The sequence below is a fragment of the Mytilus galloprovincialis genome, chromosome 8 (genome assembly GCF_965363235.1).
Source record: "Mytilus galloprovincialis chromosome 8, xbMytGall1.hap1.1, whole genome shotgun sequence".
In the NCBI taxonomy this organism is placed as follows: domain Eukaryota; kingdom Metazoa; phylum Mollusca; class Bivalvia; order Mytilida; family Mytilidae; genus Mytilus; species Mytilus galloprovincialis.
The window spans coordinates 15,758,518-15,778,397 of NC_134845.1; the positions used below are offsets into that span (position 1 = coordinate 15,758,518).

Here is a 19,880-nt window from a genome sequence, read left to right on the forward strand (position 1 = left end):
TCATTACAATAATTGAATAGAATTTTCCTTAAATGGACATTTAGCTGCTGGATATATATTTTGATAACGTTTTGAAATATGAATTATTTGTAGAACTTTATATCATTTATGAAAAACCTTTGTAACCTTGCTTTTTTAATATCAAGCTATATATTATTATTAAAATGTTTACATACAATAACTGTTCATAATTATTTATATGATCCTGAATTCTATATTTTGATATGAGCTATACTAGTCTTTGAATGGATAAATACTTGGTTAACAATGTAAAGACACAATTATAAGTAAATAATAAACTATGTATGACCCTATTACATGTACAGAGTATTTAATGTTTTTAAACTAAATTATACTAAGGAGGAATGTGCTGCATCGGATGGTGTGGTTTTTTTTTATCTTAAAACTATTAATGTTTGATTTCAGTCAAATTTCATGAACAAAAATAAATAATAAAGTGCTCCAAAAAAGAGAGATATCCGAAATAATGTTTTGCTCTTGTATGTAATTGAAGAAAGAGTTTTTGATTTCAAGTAGAAAACTGTCCAGAAGATAATATTCCCTACCCTTTACACAAGCTCACACATAAGATGAATAGTCGGTGCCAGCCTAGTTGCACATCCAAATAGACCCATCATTTAAGAACATGTATCATGTTCTTGCCGATGTGTTATAGAAGTCTCCGTTTATTAAAATGCTGGGTGTTTTAATATTATATCAAATATAAAAGAAGGTTTACCAGGGACTTTCCATTCAGGATCCTACTTCGTCAAAATTATCTCCCCATTATGCCAGTTCATTTTCACAATCGTAAAAATGGAAGCCATTGTAGCGATGACGCGCTACCAATTTTGCTCTTGGAAACCGATAAATTTATCCACATTGCACCAATACGATCCTTATATGTCAGTTATATTTTAAAAGACAAATGTATCAACTAGCTAATGAGCATCAGTTAATGATCTTGTCTGCATTGATTCAACTTAAAACTATTGTCTGATCGGTTGTTAGGTGGAATTTTCGAAAAATCATAAACATTTAAAAAAAATCTAATTAAATATTTCGTGGAAGGGCAGACTAGATTTTTTTAGTGGTTGAAGACTATAAACCCTAGTTATCACACACAAAAAATTAGAATTTTTCGAAGATATGCATTTTCATCATCCAACTTGTAAGACTGTCGTCAAGTACTTTCAGTAAAAAAATAGCTATTCGAACACACCTTCCCTGTTTGTGTGACTCATTAGATAGGTATTTCACTTGACCCATATATTTCATCTTTTAGTACTGTTATTTTTTTGTGTTATAAAGTCAACCTGTAGCTTTAATTTATAAAAATGATAGAATCTGAAGCGAGACGATGTATGAAATATTCTTACTTTGAACGATATCAAGACAAAATACTCAACTCAAACACGCCCTAACATAAAAAGGTGCACTCGATTTTCTCTTTTCGATACAATTGTTACCTATTTTTTGGAATTTTTTCTTCAGTCACATAATGGAAGGGCAGACACGAAAATTACTGAACTAATAGATCAATTTGATATCTTTTCCGTCCGTGGTAATTTTTTCAAAAAAATCGGAGGTTATGCATTTTTGTCATCCAACTTGAAAGATACCCATGTCGTCGACTTGATATCTAATTGTTTTGCTTAACTATGTACTAGATAAATTGAAAACTTATGCAAATGGTGTTTTTGAAATAAAACACCTCGTAATTGAGAAGAAAATTGCAGTTTTGTTTGTTTCTATTAACTTTTTAAAAATTTGTCACTATAGTAAACAATACAGTAAACATTTATCACCTTCTCTAATAGAGAGCTTCGATTCTTTTGTTCTATTTCAACCTGGTTTCCGACTGTTTCTGTATACAAATCCTTGATTGTGCTTAATTTCCGGAACGCACCCATAATTGAACGGATTTGGTCCCGATGTTTTAATTGTACACTCATTTCCGGCTGAAGAAATGCATGTGCAATATTTTGTAAATATTCTTCAAAATGTCAATATATCACGACGAAGTTGAAATTGAAGATTTTGAATACGACGAAGACACAGAAACATATTATTATCCTTGCCCTTGTGGTGACAAATTTCAAATAACAAAGGTAAATAGCTGGTAAAGAAACACAGAGGACTGGCAAATGAATTTTAATCCTGAGTCTTAGAAGTGTTATAAATGTAATTCATATTTCTAAAAAAAAGTAAACCTTCCTCTTTTGATTATATATTGCACAATTATGTTTTAGAAGCAGTAAATATTTAGGCGTAACTATAAGCCATGATCTTGATTGGGAAACACATATAAACAATATTACCTGTAAGGCAAATAAAACCTTAGGTTTTCTTCGTAGGAACTTGAAAAACTGCACACGTAAAAACCTTACGTACACATCACTTGTCCATCCAGTCGTCCAATACTCTTCCCTTGTCTGGGATCCGTACAAAAAACAACACATCACTCAGGTTGAGCAGGTACAGCGTATTTAGGCAGCCAGGTTTGTCTTCAATGATTATAAAGACAGATCACCTGGAGCAGTTACAAATTTAATTAAATCTTTGGAATGGGAAAATTTAGAATTAAGAAGGAAAAAAGCTAGATTAACTATGATGTATAAAATAAATTGGGGGTTAGTTGAAATTCCTAAGGACAATTTAACAATATCTGATAGACGTACTAGGGGGAAACATAAATTTAGGCAAATATCAACAAATAAAGATTTCTATAAATTTTCATTCTATTCTCGCACTATTTCGGACTGGAACTCACTACCTGAATCAATAGGTATGTCTGACACCCTGGAATCCTTCAAAAGTGGCATATCCACTCTAACATTTGAAGGATCCACAGCAACTTATTATAAACCACAAAGCCACTGTACATAATGTATATATGTTATTGTTAACGATTTTTCTTTGTCATATTATTTTTAAATTAAGTCCATATGTACATGTACATAGCACACAAGTTCCGGGAAGTTTTACACTCCTAACTAGGAGTCTACTCCCGTATTCGGAAGAAGGAAGAAGACAGGCACTTGTTTCTATCCATAGGAAGGTCGACTATCCATATAAATAAATCTTCTATTTATATGGATAGTCGACCTTCCTATGGATAGAAACAAGTGCTGTTTCTATCCATAGGAAGGTCGACTATCCATATGAATAAATCTTCTATTTATATGGATAGTCGACCTTCCTATGGATAGAAACAAGTGCCTGTGTAAAGAAAGGAAGATTTTTTTATTTTTTTTACATCAACAAGAAATAAGAACAAAGATATCATCGAAGAGTTTTCACTATAAAGTCATAAGAAACTGTTCAAACATTATTACACTAGTAGCCTTGGTGGCCGAGTGGTCTAATTAGTTACTACTGTAATCACTAGCCAGTCAACACTGAAGTTGTGAGTTTAATAAGAACCCCGCTTGTGCAGGTGCACTCGACTCAAATCTTAATTGAGTAGGGTTGTCAGTTTCCCTATTGAAGGTTGGTGGTTTTATCCGGGTACTCCAGCTTTCTCCAACAACAAAAACTGGCTGCTTCGAAATAGCCCAAAAGTGGCCCTTAAAAGTTGTTTAAAAACACCAAAAATTAATCAATCAATCAATACACTGGAAACACGTAAATAAATCAATCTTCGACATTTAAAAGGGTGAACATCACAAAGCCAAAATATTATATTATTGACCACTTTAACATGTTTCTGCTGTAAAATATAAAACACATTGTGAAGGTTCACCTCATGGACTGTATAGAATCAAGCGAAATCCTATAGTAGTCAAGGGTTAGAATCCAGTCCCATACGGACTGAAACATTTCAGATACATGCCAATAGAATCTATACAAAATATTACAAAAATGAGGGTCTAGTCTAGCTGCATAAACATAAATGTTGTATTTATGTTCATGATGTTCATTGGTAAGCTAAAAGTGTATGCTATTGAATTGCAGAACTGCATGCAAAAGATTTTTTCATATACACATGATACATGTATTTGTGTTTGGCCAAATACATGTAACTATCAAATCTTTTTTTGAGACCGATCTTAAATTTCAGAATTCTGAACATACAATTGTGATAATTTCAGATAATCAGGAGTTTTATTGTTTAAAATTTTATATTATACTAGAATTAGTTTATGATATGGAATTTTGTCTTAGCAACTTAGCCAATTTAATGTCTGTAAGCTAGCCACACTTCAAATACTTTTGTTTGTGTTTAAAAGTGAACAATGCTACCATATGTTGAAAACTACACATGTCTTGAACAGTTATAAAATATAACATAAACAATAAGGCTTGTACATGTACATGTACTGTCTCAAATCTAAAGACAATGATTATATATGTTTAATTCATGTAGGAAGAATTACAAAGTGGTGAAGATGTAGCAAAGTGTCCTAGCTGTTCACTAATGGTAAAAGTTATATATGATATAGTAAGTATAATTGTCAGAAAAATTCTGATAAACATGGAAAGGAGTAGGTCCGGTAAGACCTCTTTTTGGCCCCAAAATATAGCAGTTTTACAAAATTGTTAAAATGTAAACTTTTTGTTATTTATTGGACAGTAGAATGTTTCTGCTACATAAATATGGGCTGTTTTTGACAATGCAATGCACATATATCGGGTACTAGCACCATTAAGTCGTGCTAAATTACTGAAATCTTCACAATTCCATCATTTTAGTTAAAATTTAGACGGTTTTTCGGGTTAAACGAAAGTGGCCGCATTCGTGTTCATCCTTAATATTGAAATGTAAGTTGTATTTTATGATAAGACATAACATATATAAAGGTTAAGGATGAACACGGATGCGGCCACTTTCATTTTTGACAAAAAACATCAGAAAAGTGACATTTTTCGGCATATTTGGTAGATTTTTTATATTTGAGCTTGAATCAGATCGAGTTTAATGACTAAATCAGTTAAAATCTTTCACATACACTTATTGATTCAAATGAAATAGACACTTAAGTGTTTAAAAAGTGGTCAAAATCTTTCGTCAGATGAACCTGAAATTTGAGGCCAAAATCGGTCCTTACCGGACCTACTCCTTTGAAATATCTTGTCACTGAAAACTAAAGCATCACATCCATAACATACATGTATATAAAAAAAGAAGATGTGGTACAATGTATGGTTGCCAATGAGACAACTCTTCACAATAAACCAAATGACACAGAAATTAACGACTATGGGTCACAGCACAGCCTTCAACAGTGAACAATGAGCAATGCCCACACTGCATAGTCGGCTATAAAAGGCCCTAAAATGACCAATATAAAACAATTCAAACGAGAAAACCAACTGCCTAATTTATGTACAAAAAAATGAACAAAAAACAAATATGTAACACATCAACTTGAAGATAGAAGGAGAAGCACACGACTATCAATGCTGTATAAGATCAGCAATCAGAAGGTAAATGTTGCAGCAAGCCACAAACTCATTCCACAGGACAGGATCTCAAGAAATATAGGCACAAACTCTTTTCAGGTCCCACAATGTAACATGACAACAAGGGAAGAGTCATTTTACCCAAGGACCATCAGGGATTGGAATGCCATACCCTCCTCAGTTACATCTGTCAGCAGCCTTGAATCATTCAAGAGGATCCTGACAAACAAATAAAGTAAAAGCCCTTGTTTTTAATTCCCACTGTTAAATATTTGTATAGCTCCTTTTTGTTTTTGTTTGATATTTTAATCAAAATTATTTTTGCGCACACCCAAAAGTGACAGAATAGTCAACATGATGACGGTGGTCACTAACCGGTAGAAGAAGAAGTAGAAACAAACGACAACCACTAAATTACAGGTTCCTATAAACTTGGGACTATAATCTATAATAAATCCAATTCAGATAGCATCAATTGATAAAATATAGCATCACATTAAAAAAATATAGCATCACATTACCATGATGCTAAAAGACTTTGGGAGAGAATACTGCTACATTCACCCTTTGTTTGTCTATTGATAGACATTAAGGGGAAGAGATGAGATTTAGTAAAAAAACTAAAAGCTTTTTATGTTGCTTATGTTTGAAAAGTTCTTGTCTCAATGTAAGGTGATCAATCTTTAGGAGTAATTCATATTTTGTATAAATTTATAAGAAATGATGCATCTAAGATGTCTAACTGAAGAGTTAACTTGAAGTGTATTTATACTCAGGGTTTCCCCTGGGGTCAATTATTTTTTTCGCCACCTCTTTCGCCAAAACAATATATTTTTCGCCACTTTATTATTTTTTTCGCCAAGTTACACAGATATATTTTTCTTTTAAAATTTTCCTTTTTTCCAGCCCCCCCCCTCCCTAAATAAGAAGTGGTTTTTACAACAAAACGAGGCATCTAATCACTTGGAATTGATCCCTAGTGTAAGGTCAAAAATCTGTCAAAATCTTAACGAGTTCAAGGTGAATTCCGAGTATTGTCTGATCGGTAAAGTCAGAGAAACCCGAAAAAAAGTAAATAAACAAGATGGATGAAAATAAATCGGTACATATATTTCTTTCGCCAAATTCTTTCGCCAATGACGAATTTTAATCGCCACAATTATTGTTTTTTCGCAAATTGCGAAAATGGCAACCGCCAGCGGAAACCCTGATACTGTATAAAGGGTTTTTCATTATACATGTAGTCAATTTGTAGTTAAGTTTAAAAGAAAATTATTTTAATCAATGAATTTCATTTCTTTCAGGATGAATTTCTTGAAGAAGAAGAAGTTATACCTCTTACCACAAAAGTTGAACTTCAAAAAGCCTAAATTGTGTGAAATCATTCATCTTAACAATTTTAAGAACATTGATTTTGTGATATAACCTTGGCAGATTTATACTACAAGTCTTTCAGTATTTAAGCGTAAGCTATTTACATGTACTATATGGTGGATTTGAAGGTTTTTGCTAATTTTTTGCATTACTCAAACAAAAGAAGGATATATTCTAAATTTACACACATTTGTCAAACTTGCTTTTCTAGCAAAAAAATTTGAGACATGTTTGATGATGAAGACAAATTTTCTAATTAAAATTTGTTGTTTGTGTTTCTGTCTATTGTGGTTGGTCTTTTCATTGTGATGATTGAAACAGTGTTGTATATCAATAACTTGGTAGAAACTTCCAAATACAAACTAAATTTATCAAATATCTATTGTGTTTAACTTTCTCCCTGGAGTCGGTTTCACAAAAAAAACTTATGACTAAGATTGGTCTTAAGTCATGAACAATGCAGTAAATTTACGATCAATCTTAGTCGTAAGTTTTTTTGTGAAACCGACTCCTAATCTGACTGTAAGTAATATGATGTGGCCAATTTATATCTTCTTTTTGTATTTTTGTCCAAATGAAGTGTGGTCATCTTTTGCCATCACTTGTCTTTGTCACTCCGGTGTAAACTATTTCAAACATCTTCTCCTGAAACTACTGAACCATTTCAAACCAAACTTAAGCTGAATGATCCTTAGGGTATCTAGAATAAAGTTTGTATTTTATTTTCTGTTTTGGCAAAAAACATGGCAAAAAATAGAACATGTTGGTATAATAATGTTTTTGGCTCTTAACTCAAAAACCAAAGCTTTTAGCGGAAAGCTGACGTGGGGTCAAATTGTTCATTAGGTCAAGTTCTATCAGCCATGAAATTTTCAGATGAATCTAACAACCCACTGTGTCAATTGGTAATTTTAAGGAAATTTTGCAGTTTTGGGTTATTATTTTGAATATAACAAATGATAAGATAAACTGAAAACATAAAAAATGTTCAGTAAAGTAAGATCTACAAATAAGTGTATACTACCAAAATTGTCAATTGACTCCTTAAGGAGTTATTGCCCTTTAAAGACAATTTTTCACAATTTGTTCATCTAGTTTGCTTTCTTTAAAAAATCTTCTCCTTTGAAACTGTTGAATCTGTTTCAGCCAAACTTGGGCTGAATGAGTTTCAGAGTAAATACTATAAATTTTGTATTTCATTTCCTTGTATGTCAAGCAACATAGCCACTTTGGCTAAAATGGAACATAGGGATAAAATGCATTTTTTGCTTTTGAATAAAATATGACAGGTACATAGAATATTTAAATGGATTTTTTTAGCCACTCATTAATATATATTGAAAAGCAAAAATAATCATTGATGAAAGATTTAAGCAAAAAATTACAGGTGATCGGATTCAGGTTCTTGAGAGCCTCTTGTTTTTGTCTTGTTTTCTTTATGTATTTTTAAAATGGACTTGAATTAAAGACAATTTATTATTTTGAATATAACAAATGATAAGATAAACTGAAAACATAAAAAATGTTCCATTTTAGCCAAAGTGGCTATGTTGTTTGACATACAAGGAAATGAAATACAAAATTTACAGTATTTACTCTGAAACTCATTTAGCCCAAGTTTGGCTGTAACAGATTCAACAGTTTCAAAGGAGAAGATATTTTAAAGAAAGCAAACTAGATGAATAAATTGTGAAACAATTATGAAAAGCCTATTGATTTGTGAAATAATAGTTTTATTAATATTATTGAATAGTGATTTGAGTAAAAAAGAATTTAAGATAAATCTTTGGCCTGAAAATCATTTTGAATTCAATTGGTTTAATTAGAATTTACCATCATATAGAGCAGTGCATTCAAATTGTAAAATCCCCTTCCCTTAGAAACTAGCTAATATTTGTACATTTAACAGTAATTATAAAATCCCCTTCCCTTAGAAACTAGCTAATATTTGTACATTTAACAGTACTTGTATTTTATAATTTATTTCCATTAGTAATGATTACAGAATGAAGGAGATTTACCTAAATTTTACAATCTTTTTTTATTCTCTTTGAAGTTTAGTATATATGACCAATAAAAAAATCAACAAAATACTGTGATTGTGCAGTTTCTCTTTGAGGATCAAAACGGGTATAAGCTTGGAAAAAAGTTTTACATTTAATGGAAATTATGAATATTATCTTTGAACTGCAGTGCATTTATGCCTTTTTACATGAACCATAAACAATAACAACTTTTCATTTATCAAAGAAGAAAATATGGAAAAAGTTTGCACAAAATAACCTTTGTCCTATGGTGGAGTCTTCTGTCTGATAAATCGGAATTTAACTGTAACATCTCACTTATAGAAAAATGAAGTGATATTTATTACACATTAAACGTTACTTCTATAGACTTAATTATAATTTTTGCAGACTTATAGACCACTTTACAATATCTGTGTAAATATGAAATTGTAGCTTAATTGATTTAGTTACGCTGCATAAATTGAATTTTGTTTAATCAGTGATGTAATAAATTATAAAGAAAAATTTATGATCAAATTATGATTTGTAATTTTTTTTGTAGTAAATGTTTGAAATATAGGTCAATTATATTAAACTCAAAATTCACAGTAAATTTTCTGCACTTAACATATTTTACATGTGTACAGTTGAATAGAGTTGTCAGTTTTTTAAGTATTTCTGTTAAATTGTAATAAGGTCAATTTGATTTATAATGTTATTTATTGTACAATGTTGTCAACATCCATTTGCAGTTTATTTGGTATACAGGTATATGTTCAATTCATGTTGATCAATCTTTATAAAAAGTTAATATTGTTCATTTTATCCGATGAAGAAAGAGCTTTTATAGGTAATTGCTATAACACTATTCCTTTCCTCTTTCGAAAGTAGTGTAAAACATGTTGAAAAGGACACAAAATCTTGTGGTTGTGTTTTTAGCCCGAAGGGCCAAGTGAGCTTTTCCCATCACTTTGCGTCCGGCGTCTGGCATCGTCCGTAAACTTTTACAAAAATCTTCTCCTCTGAAACTACTGGGCCAAATTAAACCAAACTTGGCCGCAATCATCAGTGGGGTATCTTGTTTGAAAAATGTGTCCGATGACCAACCAAGATGGCCGCCATGGCTAAAAATAGAACATAAAGGTAAAATGAAGTATTTTGCTAATAACTCAAAAACCAAAGCATTTAGAGCAAATCTGACATGAGTAAAATTGTTTATCAGGTCAAAATTTATCTATTTTCAGATGAATCGGACAATCCGTTGTTGGGTTGCTGCCCCTAAATTGGTAATTTTAAGGAAATTTTGCAGTTTTTGGTTATTATCTTGAATATAATTATAGATAGATATAAACTGTAAACAGCAATAATGTTCAGCAAAGTAAGATTTACAAATAAGTCAACATGACCAAAATTGTCAGTTGACCCCTTAAGGAGTTATTGCCCTTTATAGTAGTTTTTTTAACAATTTTCATAAATTTTTGTAAATTTTTAGAATATATTTTCCACTGTAATTACTGGGCCAAGTTCATAATAGATAGATATAATTGTAGCAAGAAGAATGTCCAGTAAAGTAAGATCTACAAACACATCATGATCACCAAAACATAATTTTGTCATTAATATCTGTGTCCTTTGTTTAATATGCACATAGACAAAGGTGAGCGACACAGGCTCTTGAGAGCCTCTAGTTAATTTATATTTTTAATTCCCCACTTTAGAGCACTATGTCTGTGCATCTGTTCATTCATCTGTTCGTTCCTCAAATAAAGAATAGATCTCCTTATTCAAATAAATTGGTTTGCTATTGGATTTCAACATTGAAATTCTCTGATCTTAAAAAGTAAATAAAAATTTACAAAATAAACAGGATAACTGTTTACACATTATTTAAAAAATGCACTTATACATTACTGGGCACATATTGTAAAGAAATATGAACATTGACTAAAAATGTGCAATGCATTATCTGAAAATTTAGAAAAAGTGTCTATAAAGACTACATGTAAAATTCCGACTAAACACAAAAAAGCAGATAACAGCTGAAGGCCACCAATGGGTCTTCAATGCAGCCAGAAAATATTGCACCCAGAGGTGTGCTTAATGCTACAAGTAAATATATCAGGCTCTAATGATTATGAATTTAATATTATGATGTTATAAAAACATTTCAAATGGAAATTTTAAATAATTTGTACATTTATATGGAAAAATGCAAAAAAAGTCAATCAGACATAGGCTTCCCTGAAAATACCAGTAATGTAGCCTTGTTCAAGGGTAGAAGTTGTTAATGTCATACTGTATTTTGTGTTTAACAGGTATATTTGCAGTGAGTATTATAACTTTGAAATGGAACCAAAGAGTACAGAAAACACACAACAGAATTGTTCCTCGGGGAAAGATCCTATGAAACAGAAGGTAATATTCAGCTTTTTTTTTTATCAGAAAATTAAGATATATGTGAGTCTGATTAATTCAATATATTGTACTCATCATGGTAATGATTTTAAATATATGTGTACCTGGAGAACTTAACTTTAAATGTTTACCCTACATGCTTGCAACACTATACATGCTTGAATAAACATGCTATCTGTCTTCATTAGAGAAAGATGGTACCCATACTCATAGAGTGGGTGGTAAACTGCAATGATCTTGTAATATCCCTGTCTTTTTTACATTTGAGTTACATATGTATACCATATAAGGGGTTTTCAAATCTGATGGCAGTCACTTTCTGATTGACTATAATTAAGAAGTTTTATTATATAGATATAAGAAGATGTGGTATGAGTGCTAATGAGACGACACTCCATGCAAGTCACAATTTTTAAAAGTAAACCATTATAGGTCAAAGTATAGTCTTCAACAGTGGTCTCCCTAGCCCAAAATAGAAGGGCGCCGCGCCCTGGGTGCCCTCAGCCGCGCCCTGGTGCCTTCATCCGCGCCCTTCTGCCCTGACGTCTTTTTCCAAAATTCTCTTGTGCCGTTTTGGTAAAATTGCCTTTTGTTTCATCGATTTCTGATCTCCAAGTTAATTACATATATGACACCTGTGTGATTGCCCCCAGGTTAATCATGTCATTACAATCAATTACAATGATAAAGACTTCAAAGGTGTTAATATCTAGGTAATTTAATTAGGACAATGTATCTTTTTGTCATACATTTGATGAATGTGTCAGCGAGTTTAGCTTGGGTCGGCATTTTCGATTTCCAAGTCACAATGGAAGAGTGTATAAATGAAGACTTCATGACTTTAGAATTGAATTTAAGTCATCAAAATAAAACTATGCCTTCACAGAAATGCCTTCCATCTCAACTTGTTAGCGACAAGCACAGTTTTTAATTAACGCAAACGTGTTGGAAATTAATTTTGGAGTTACTTCCCCTGTTTTAGCTTATTACAAATTAGTGCTCTAAAAATATTATCTAGTTTCAAAAAAAGGAATAAAGAACCAATTGAATATATAATAACATAATAATGTTACCTTAAGGATATTAACTGTCTTTGAACATATTAAAAAAAATATATTGCAATTTCTGTTTGATAATTATACTTTTAGCAATCCATGTTCTAAACACACTGGCGTAGCACACGGTACGGTTGGTACGGTTCCGACCGTACCAATTTTTACTGCAGGTACGGAAAACCGTACCAAAAAAATCAAAATACATGTATTAAAAAAAAATATGCTAGAATAGTATGCAAAATTCCATACAATAAATGTTTTACATTTACCCCTGCCTGTTTCTTAAAGAAAGAAAAAAACGTCTTTCAACGTTAAAAGTACTGAGCATGTCAATGTACGTAACCGCAGTACCGTAATAAGTTTATTGATTACCAATTAATGATTAATTAATCGAAATTGTTAAAGATGCTGTTGCGGATAATGTTGGGTGTTGTTATTGGTTCATGTGCCAATCTGACACAGACTGAATAAACTGAAACGGATGGATAATCTGAAGAATGCTATAGCCAGCAACAATCGCCAGCTAATTCGGAAAATCTCCACATGATGTTACTAGCTCTTTAAGTTTAACGCATCAGTTTGGAAACATTTTCAAGGCCGAAGAAGCCAGCAGTTTGGTTTTTTTTCGATTAATTGTTGTAAGTTTTGATTCCAGATGATGTAGATATAAATCTCAAAACAATTGGAAATAGTAATATTATTGTTTGCACAATGCCATATCCTTAGGGTTGCAGGTAAACGATATATGTAATGATTTCACTCTTTTTTTTTTCTTTTTTTTTTAATAAAACCAGCACAAGTCAAGTTCAAAATCAGTTGATTGATTGTTTATTTTCTTAACGTACAGTTGCAAATATTTCGAGCATAATGTCAATTGAAATCAGAGGTGAGGGCTTTTTTAGCTCACCTGGCCCAAAGGGCCAAGTGAGCTTTTCCCATCACTTGGCGTCCGTCGTCCGTCGTCGTTAACTTTTACAAAAATCTTCTCCTCTGAAACTACTGGGCCAAATTAAACCAAACTTGGCCACAATCATCATTGGGGTATCTAGTTTATAAAATGTGTGGCGTGACCCGGCCAACCAACCAAGATGGCTGCCATGGCTAAAAATAGAACATAGGGGTAAAATGCAGTTTTTGGCTTATAACTCAAAAACCAAAGCATTTAGAGTAAAATTGTTTATCAGGTCAAGATCTATCTGCCCTCAAATTTTCAGATGAATCGGACAACCTGTTATTGGGTTGCTGCCCCTGAACTGGTAATTTTAGGGAATTTTTGCTGTTTTTGGCTATTATCTTGAATATTATTATAGATAGAGATAAACTGTAAACAGCAATAATGTTCAGCAAAGTAAGATTTACAAATAAGTCAACATGACCAAAATGGTCAGTTGACCCCTGAAGGAGTTATTGACCTTTATAGTCAATTTTTAACCATTTTTCGTAAATCTTAGTAATCTTTTACAAAAATCTTCTCCTCTAAAACTACTGGGCCAAATTAATCCAAACTTGGGCACAATCATCTTTGGGATACTTAGTTTAAAAATTGTGTGGCGTGACCCGGCCAACCAACCAAGATGGCTACCATGGCTAAAAATAGAACATAGGGGTAAAATGCAGTTTTTGGCTTATAACTCAAAAACCAAAGCATTTAAAGCAATCTGACATGCAGTTAAAGTGTTTATCAGGTCAAGATCTATCTGTCCTGAAATTTTCAGATGAATTGGACAACCTGTTGTTGGGTTGCTGCCCCTGAATTGGTAATTTTAAGGAAATTTTGCTGTTTTTGGTTATTATCTTGAATATTATTATAGATAGAGATAAACTGTAAACAGCAATAATGTTCAGCAAAGTAAGATTTACAAATAAGTCAACATGACCAAAATGGTCAGTTGACCCCTGAAGGAGTTATTGCCCTTTTTAGTCAATTTTTAACCATTTTTTCGTAAATCTTAGTAATCTTTTACAAAAATCTTCTTCTCTGAAACTACTGGGCCAAATTAAACTAAACTTGGCCACAATCATCATTGGGGTAACTTGTTTAAAAAATGTGTGGCGTGACCTGGCCAATCAACCAAAATGGCTGCCACGGCTAATAATAGAACATAGGGGTAAAATGCAGTTTTTGGCTTATAACTCAAAAACCGAAGCATTAAGAGAAAATCTGACAGGGTTTAATTGTTTATCAGGTCAAGATCTATCTGCCCTGATGTTTTCAGATGAATTGTACAACCCGTTGTTGGGTTGCTGCCTCTGAATTGGTAATTTTAAGGAAATTTTGCCGTTTTTGGTTATTATCTTGAATATTATTATAGATACAATGTAGAGATAAACTGTAAACAGCAATAATGTTCAGCAAAGTAAGATTTACAAATAAGTCAGCATGACCAAAATGGTCAGTTGACCCCTTAAGGAGTTATTGCCCTTTATAGTTAATTTTTAACATTTTTCATAAATTTTTGTAAATTTTTAGAAAATATTTTCCACTAATTACTGGGCCAAGTTCATTATAGATAGAGATAATTGTAGCAACAAGAATGTTCAGTAAAGTAGGATCTACAAACACATCACTATCAACAAAACACAATTATGTCATGAATTTATCCGTGTCCATTGTTTAATATGCACAAGACCAAGGTGAGCGACACAGGCTCTTTAGAGCCTCTAGTTTTATAATGTAAGATACCGTATTGCAAAAGGGGATATAATCTTTATCTGGACTCCGGAATTGTTCATTAAAAGTCGGGATTGGTTATGTTCGGGACTTCGTAAGACCTCTAAGGCTTCATACCCCTTTCTGCACTGTGCTTTTCTTTGAGTGCCCTTCCGTAACACAAAACCCGAACAAAAAATCACCATTATTTCACATATATATACTTCACCAGGAGGCGGTTTTCGTGAGACCGCCGATTTATTCTTTCCATTGTTTATTACAATTATTTAGAAAACCTGTAGGAATGGTGTAGAATTTATGTAGAAAGTACACTGTATTTTTAAAAAAGAATCGCGATCAAGGGACAAAAGACAAACCAGAGAACAAATAAGACACACAAGGACAACCAACACCATTCAACATTGAAAACTATATAATCAAATTAGAAACACGGACCCCTAAAAAAAAACTGGTGCAACTAAATGTGCTCCAGAAGCGTAAGCAGGTCCTTCTTGCAAGACAACCGGTGTCCAAAAAATCACGGTAATTGCGACAGGCTCTCTAATAAATGTGCATATGTATGAAAAAATCGTACACAATACATATAAACAAGTTACAAATTATCAAGAACACAGTGATTTATTTCAGTTCTACATCTTGATAGTCGATGCATGATCATTTAAAATATTTATATCCTACCAGGTCAAGATGACCCCCTAGTGTCGACTTAAGTGATTGTCTTAAACGTTCACATTAAAACATTTAACATGTTAACCCTGCCGCAATTTTGCGCCTGTCCCAAGTCAGGAACCTCTGGCCTTTTTTTTTTCTTGTTTGTTTTCAATTTTTGTTCTTTCGTGTGTTATGGGGTCTAGAAAAGTGTGCACCCCCAAAGCACGTTGTTTCTGCACCGGCAATCCTATAATAAAAGACTTCTGAGGTTCATATCATTTACACTCAACGTTTTTTATCATGTATTTTTTTACTATCAATGTTTAACCAGAGTTGGGGTTTGATAGTAAAAAAAAAAATAGATACTATCCGAATTCGGGTTCAACATTGATAGTATTAAAAAAAATATCCGCTAAAAAACGTTGAATGTAAATGATATGAACCTCGGAAGTCTTATATTATAGGACTACCAGACCGGCTGCAGCTTATCGTGTGAGGATTGTCATAGTTTTTTTACCCATTCCCGATCCTCATTCATTTTTCTATTCACTATAGCTCTAAAAATGCTAGCCGCACTTTGATTGTTTTATTTTAAACATTAAAAATAATAATATTAAGATCTTATAATAAATAAACTGACAGATATCACTTGTAAATCATGAATTTTGCACAATGATTTGTCGCGAGGTATAGTATGGCAGTGTTGTTCTCATTCACCAATCTTGCTATGTAAATGACACAAAAATAGAAAACAAACTACAAAACCTGCTAGACACAGACATGCATTCATTTTTTTTCAAATTGTCTTGTAAAAAATGCTGCTGCTCAAAAACATTTGTTAGTGCCAGGAAACACTCAGAATGCAGGATTTAAACGCTATAAACCCCAGAGCTTCTGGGGGCCTTGAGCGGCCCCCATACCCCCTGCCGTAATGCAGCCTCGCTATGCGAGGCTGGATGGACCACTTCGTGTCCCATATGTCTTTTTTGCAGAAACCGTACCATTATTTTTCGGCATGCTACGCCTATGAAACATTGATAAATTAATAATACACAAAAACTTAGACATATTAGGTATAAAAAGCTGAAATTCTTATATAGATAAAAAAAAAAATTCTTTGACAATGGTGAAGTTAAACTATAAAAACACAATATGTTTATGAAGATATACTATATAATTCATAACTACACAAACAATGAAATAAAGACTATAGTTAAAATGCATCTTTATTTAAAAACAACAACATATACAGTAAAAAAAAAGAGATTCCTTAACTCGTGATACACACAGAAACGTAGACAAAAAAATTAGCAGTGCCTTTTCTTATCATAAAAAGTGCCCTGCCCTCCACTGACACCCTGCCCCTTTTGATTTCTAGCTAGAGACTGTTCAACATGAAGCCTTCGCTCACTCCAAGCAGCAATATACCCATATTATGGAATAACTTTTATCTGGTAACCTTGATACTTTAAAATGTGTATAAATAAAATCTGAAAGTGCCTTAACAAAACTTGCAAACAGTTACAAAAGACTTAACCTTGTAATCTCAGTTTTTATGTACATTAACATTATATATAAAATTGGACATTTAAAGGCAAAATGATTCCTTTAAATCATGCCAGTATCAAGCACAGACAACAGGTAGGACAGTACCCTTTATAGAGACTTATAGTTCACCACCATTTATTCCAATCATAGGCAACATATTGATAGTATAAATAACGCCAATTTCATTTGTGTTATAGTGCAACAAAACTAACTGAAAACATATTTGAATCATCATTAGTACTGTACACCAGAGAACATAATTTTACATTATTGCTTTTCAGACTGTATTATTTCAAATTATTTAAACTTAAAGAATGAGCCATTATTATACATGGAGAAAGACCCTGAAATAAATCATCACTGATATACCAGTTAACATTAACTAGAGATTCTCCAGGAATTTGGTATGCTCACCTGGTATCTATTTTATTTTCAGTTATAACCAGTTTTTGGTTTACACCATTTTAATAATGTTTTGGAGCATATGTTTATAGGTAAAATCAGAATCTACAGTTAGTAAACAAGACAGTGATATACAAGGAGGAACAACAGAGCTTCTCAATCCCAGTGTGTTAGAAGAAGTATTAGCAGAAAAGAAACTGGTAATTTATTTAAAGGTCTATGGGGAGATAACTCCACCTCAGTTCTGAACAATGGGTATCACTATCTATATGTTTGAGTTTTGTAAAAGTATGAACAAGTGGCAATGTATAGTCTATGGAAATTTGCTTCCTTTATAATATTTGACTTATATCAGATTTTTCATTCATGTGTGACATTAATCATTTGAAATTGTCCATTTTGAAGAATATCCTGATAACTGGCTCATAACTCAAGCCATATTGTTAAAAAAAGAACAGCAAGCTTGACACATCTTATGATAACTTAAGTTTACTTAATTTTGTATAATTCTAACTTGATTTATCCTTTCCTGACCAGTTGATTATTACCATTTATTAATCAACGTATGGTTCTTTTGATCTCAGCTCTTCATTAGTCAAAATTTGTTTATGACGTCAATTTGTCTTGGTTTCCTCTGAAATTCCTATTGTAACATCATGAAAAAAGGCAACCATGCCTGATGAACTCATGTAAAAAGAACACATCTTTTTGAAGGTGCATTATTACAAACTGTTTGCTAATTATTTATTCTTTAATCTGCTACTACTATGACATTGTTGTATATTTTGTGACTTTAAAGATATTGGAGATGAATTCCTCTATGTAATGAAGTGTAAATTTATGGCTACAGAAAGACAAAAGTATATTGCTAAAAAGTATATTGATTATCCAAACATAATTAAATTTAAGGATGTTATGAATACGACAAAACAATCATATTTAAAAAAGCTATGTACATTTATAAGGCATATTTATTCATGCGTGTGTTCTCCTGGCTAAACTTTACTTGTATTTGTAAATAGTGTACATATTATGTTTTTCTCTAATTTATAACTGCTATTTATTACATGTAACTTTTGTATACCATTGTATTGACGAAGGTTTGTCAGAATAAAGATATATATCTATTTGGATATATACACACAGATATGTAAATGATTTGTTTGTTTTGTCTAACAGGCTTTAATGAGGTCACCAGAAGTGATGAAGTTTTTACAGTCACAACAATTAGAACTGGCAAAACAAAGCAAAGATCCAAACAAAGACGATGATGATTAATTACAATTATATAATCGAATCTTGCACTGTTTAATGTAGCTGACATACTGTATAAATATAGGGTGTGATCGTCCCTTCACAATCTTGGATTGAATGGAATTTAATTTATAAAATGTAACAAAAGGATTTTTGTTTTTTAAACTTTTTAATCATTGGCATGTTATTTGTTGCTAAAACCATTTTCAAAATATTATTTTGAAATACCTCGTATTATGCTTTTTATCAATAACAATTTGTTTTAATTTATGTAAATAATAAAGGGTACCTTGCATTCCTGTGTCGTGCTTGCCCCTACTGCAATCTGTGTAAAAGTGTAATATTGACTGTCCAAAAATTGAGTGAATTTATAAAAAACAAGAATGTGTCCAAAGTACACGGATGCCCAACTCAATCATTGTCCATGGACTGTGAAATAGGGTAAAAATCTAATTTGGCATTAAAATTAGAAGGATTATACTATAGGGAACATGTGTACTAAGTTTCAAGTTGATTTGACTTCAATTTCATCAAAAACTACCTTGACCAAAAACTTTAACCTGAAACTTCCATTTTCATTTTCTATGTTAAGTGGACCGTGAAATTGGGGTCAAAAGTCTAATTTGGGTTTAAAATTAGAAAGATCATATCATAAGCAACAAGTGTACCAAGTTATAAGTTGATTGGACTTCAGCTTCATCAAAAACTACCTTGACCAAAAACTTTAACCTGAAACTCCCACTTTAATTTTCTATGTTCAATGGACCGTGAAATTGGGGTCAAAAGTCTAATTTGGCTTTAAAATTAGAAAGATCATATCATAAGCAACAAGTGTACCAAGTTATAAGTTGATTGGACTTCAGCTTCATCAAAAACTACCTTGACCAAAAACTTTAACCTGAAACTCCCTCTTTCATTTTCTATGTCCAATGGACCGTGAAATTGGGGTCAAAAGTCTAATTTGGGTTTAAAATTAGAAAGATCATATCATAAGCAACAAGTGTACCAAGTTATAAGTTGATTGGACTTCAGCTTCATCAAAAACTACCTTGACCAAAAACTTTAACCTGAAACTCCCTCTTTCATTTTCTATGTCCA

General features: G+C 32.1%; 1 protein-coding gene across 2 annotated transcripts; it reads left to right on the forward strand.

The window, feature by feature from the left end:
- The first annotated feature begins 1,942 nt into the window (after nt 1–1,942).
- On the forward strand, nt 1,943–19,077 carry LOC143085164 (uncharacterized). 2 transcript variants are annotated; one of them, XR_012981257.1, is made up of 4 exons: nt 1,943–2,111; nt 4,370–4,444; nt 6,711–6,871; nt 11,102–11,201. XR_012981257.1 is itself a non-coding variant. In XM_076261369.1 (4 exons), the coding sequence occupies exons 2-4, from the start codon at nt 11,133–11,135 to the stop codon at nt 18,804–18,806; spliced, it is 276 nt and encodes a 91-aa protein (XP_076117484.1). In that variant the 5' UTR covers nt 6,717–6,871; nt 11,102–11,132; the 3' UTR covers nt 18,807–19,077. The 2 variants fall into 2 exon arrangements, 1 of the variants encoding a protein (XP_076117484.1); XM_076261369.1 differs by lacking the exons at nt 1,943–2,111; nt 4,370–4,444 and adding exons at nt 17,621–17,728; nt 18,708–19,077 and having other exon boundaries at nt 6,717–6,871.
- The last annotated feature ends 803 nt before the right edge of the window (nt 19,078–19,880 follow it).

What these genes read in the sequence shown, in the direction of transcription:
- LOC143085164 (XM_076261369.1), top strand. Translation starts at nt 11,133, where the DNA reads ATGGAACCAAAGAGTACAGAAAACACACAACAGAATTGTTCCTCGGGG. An exon ending in AAGATCCTATGAAACAGAAG is followed by an intron (nt 11,202 to 17,620) that starts GTAATATTCAGC and finishes ATATGTTTATAG; the next exon opens with GTAAAATCAGAATCTACAGT. An exon ending in TATTAGCAGAAAAGAAACTG is followed by an intron (nt 17,729 to 18,707) that starts GTAATTTATTTA and finishes TTTGTCTAACAG; the next exon opens with GCTTTAATGAGGTCACCAGA.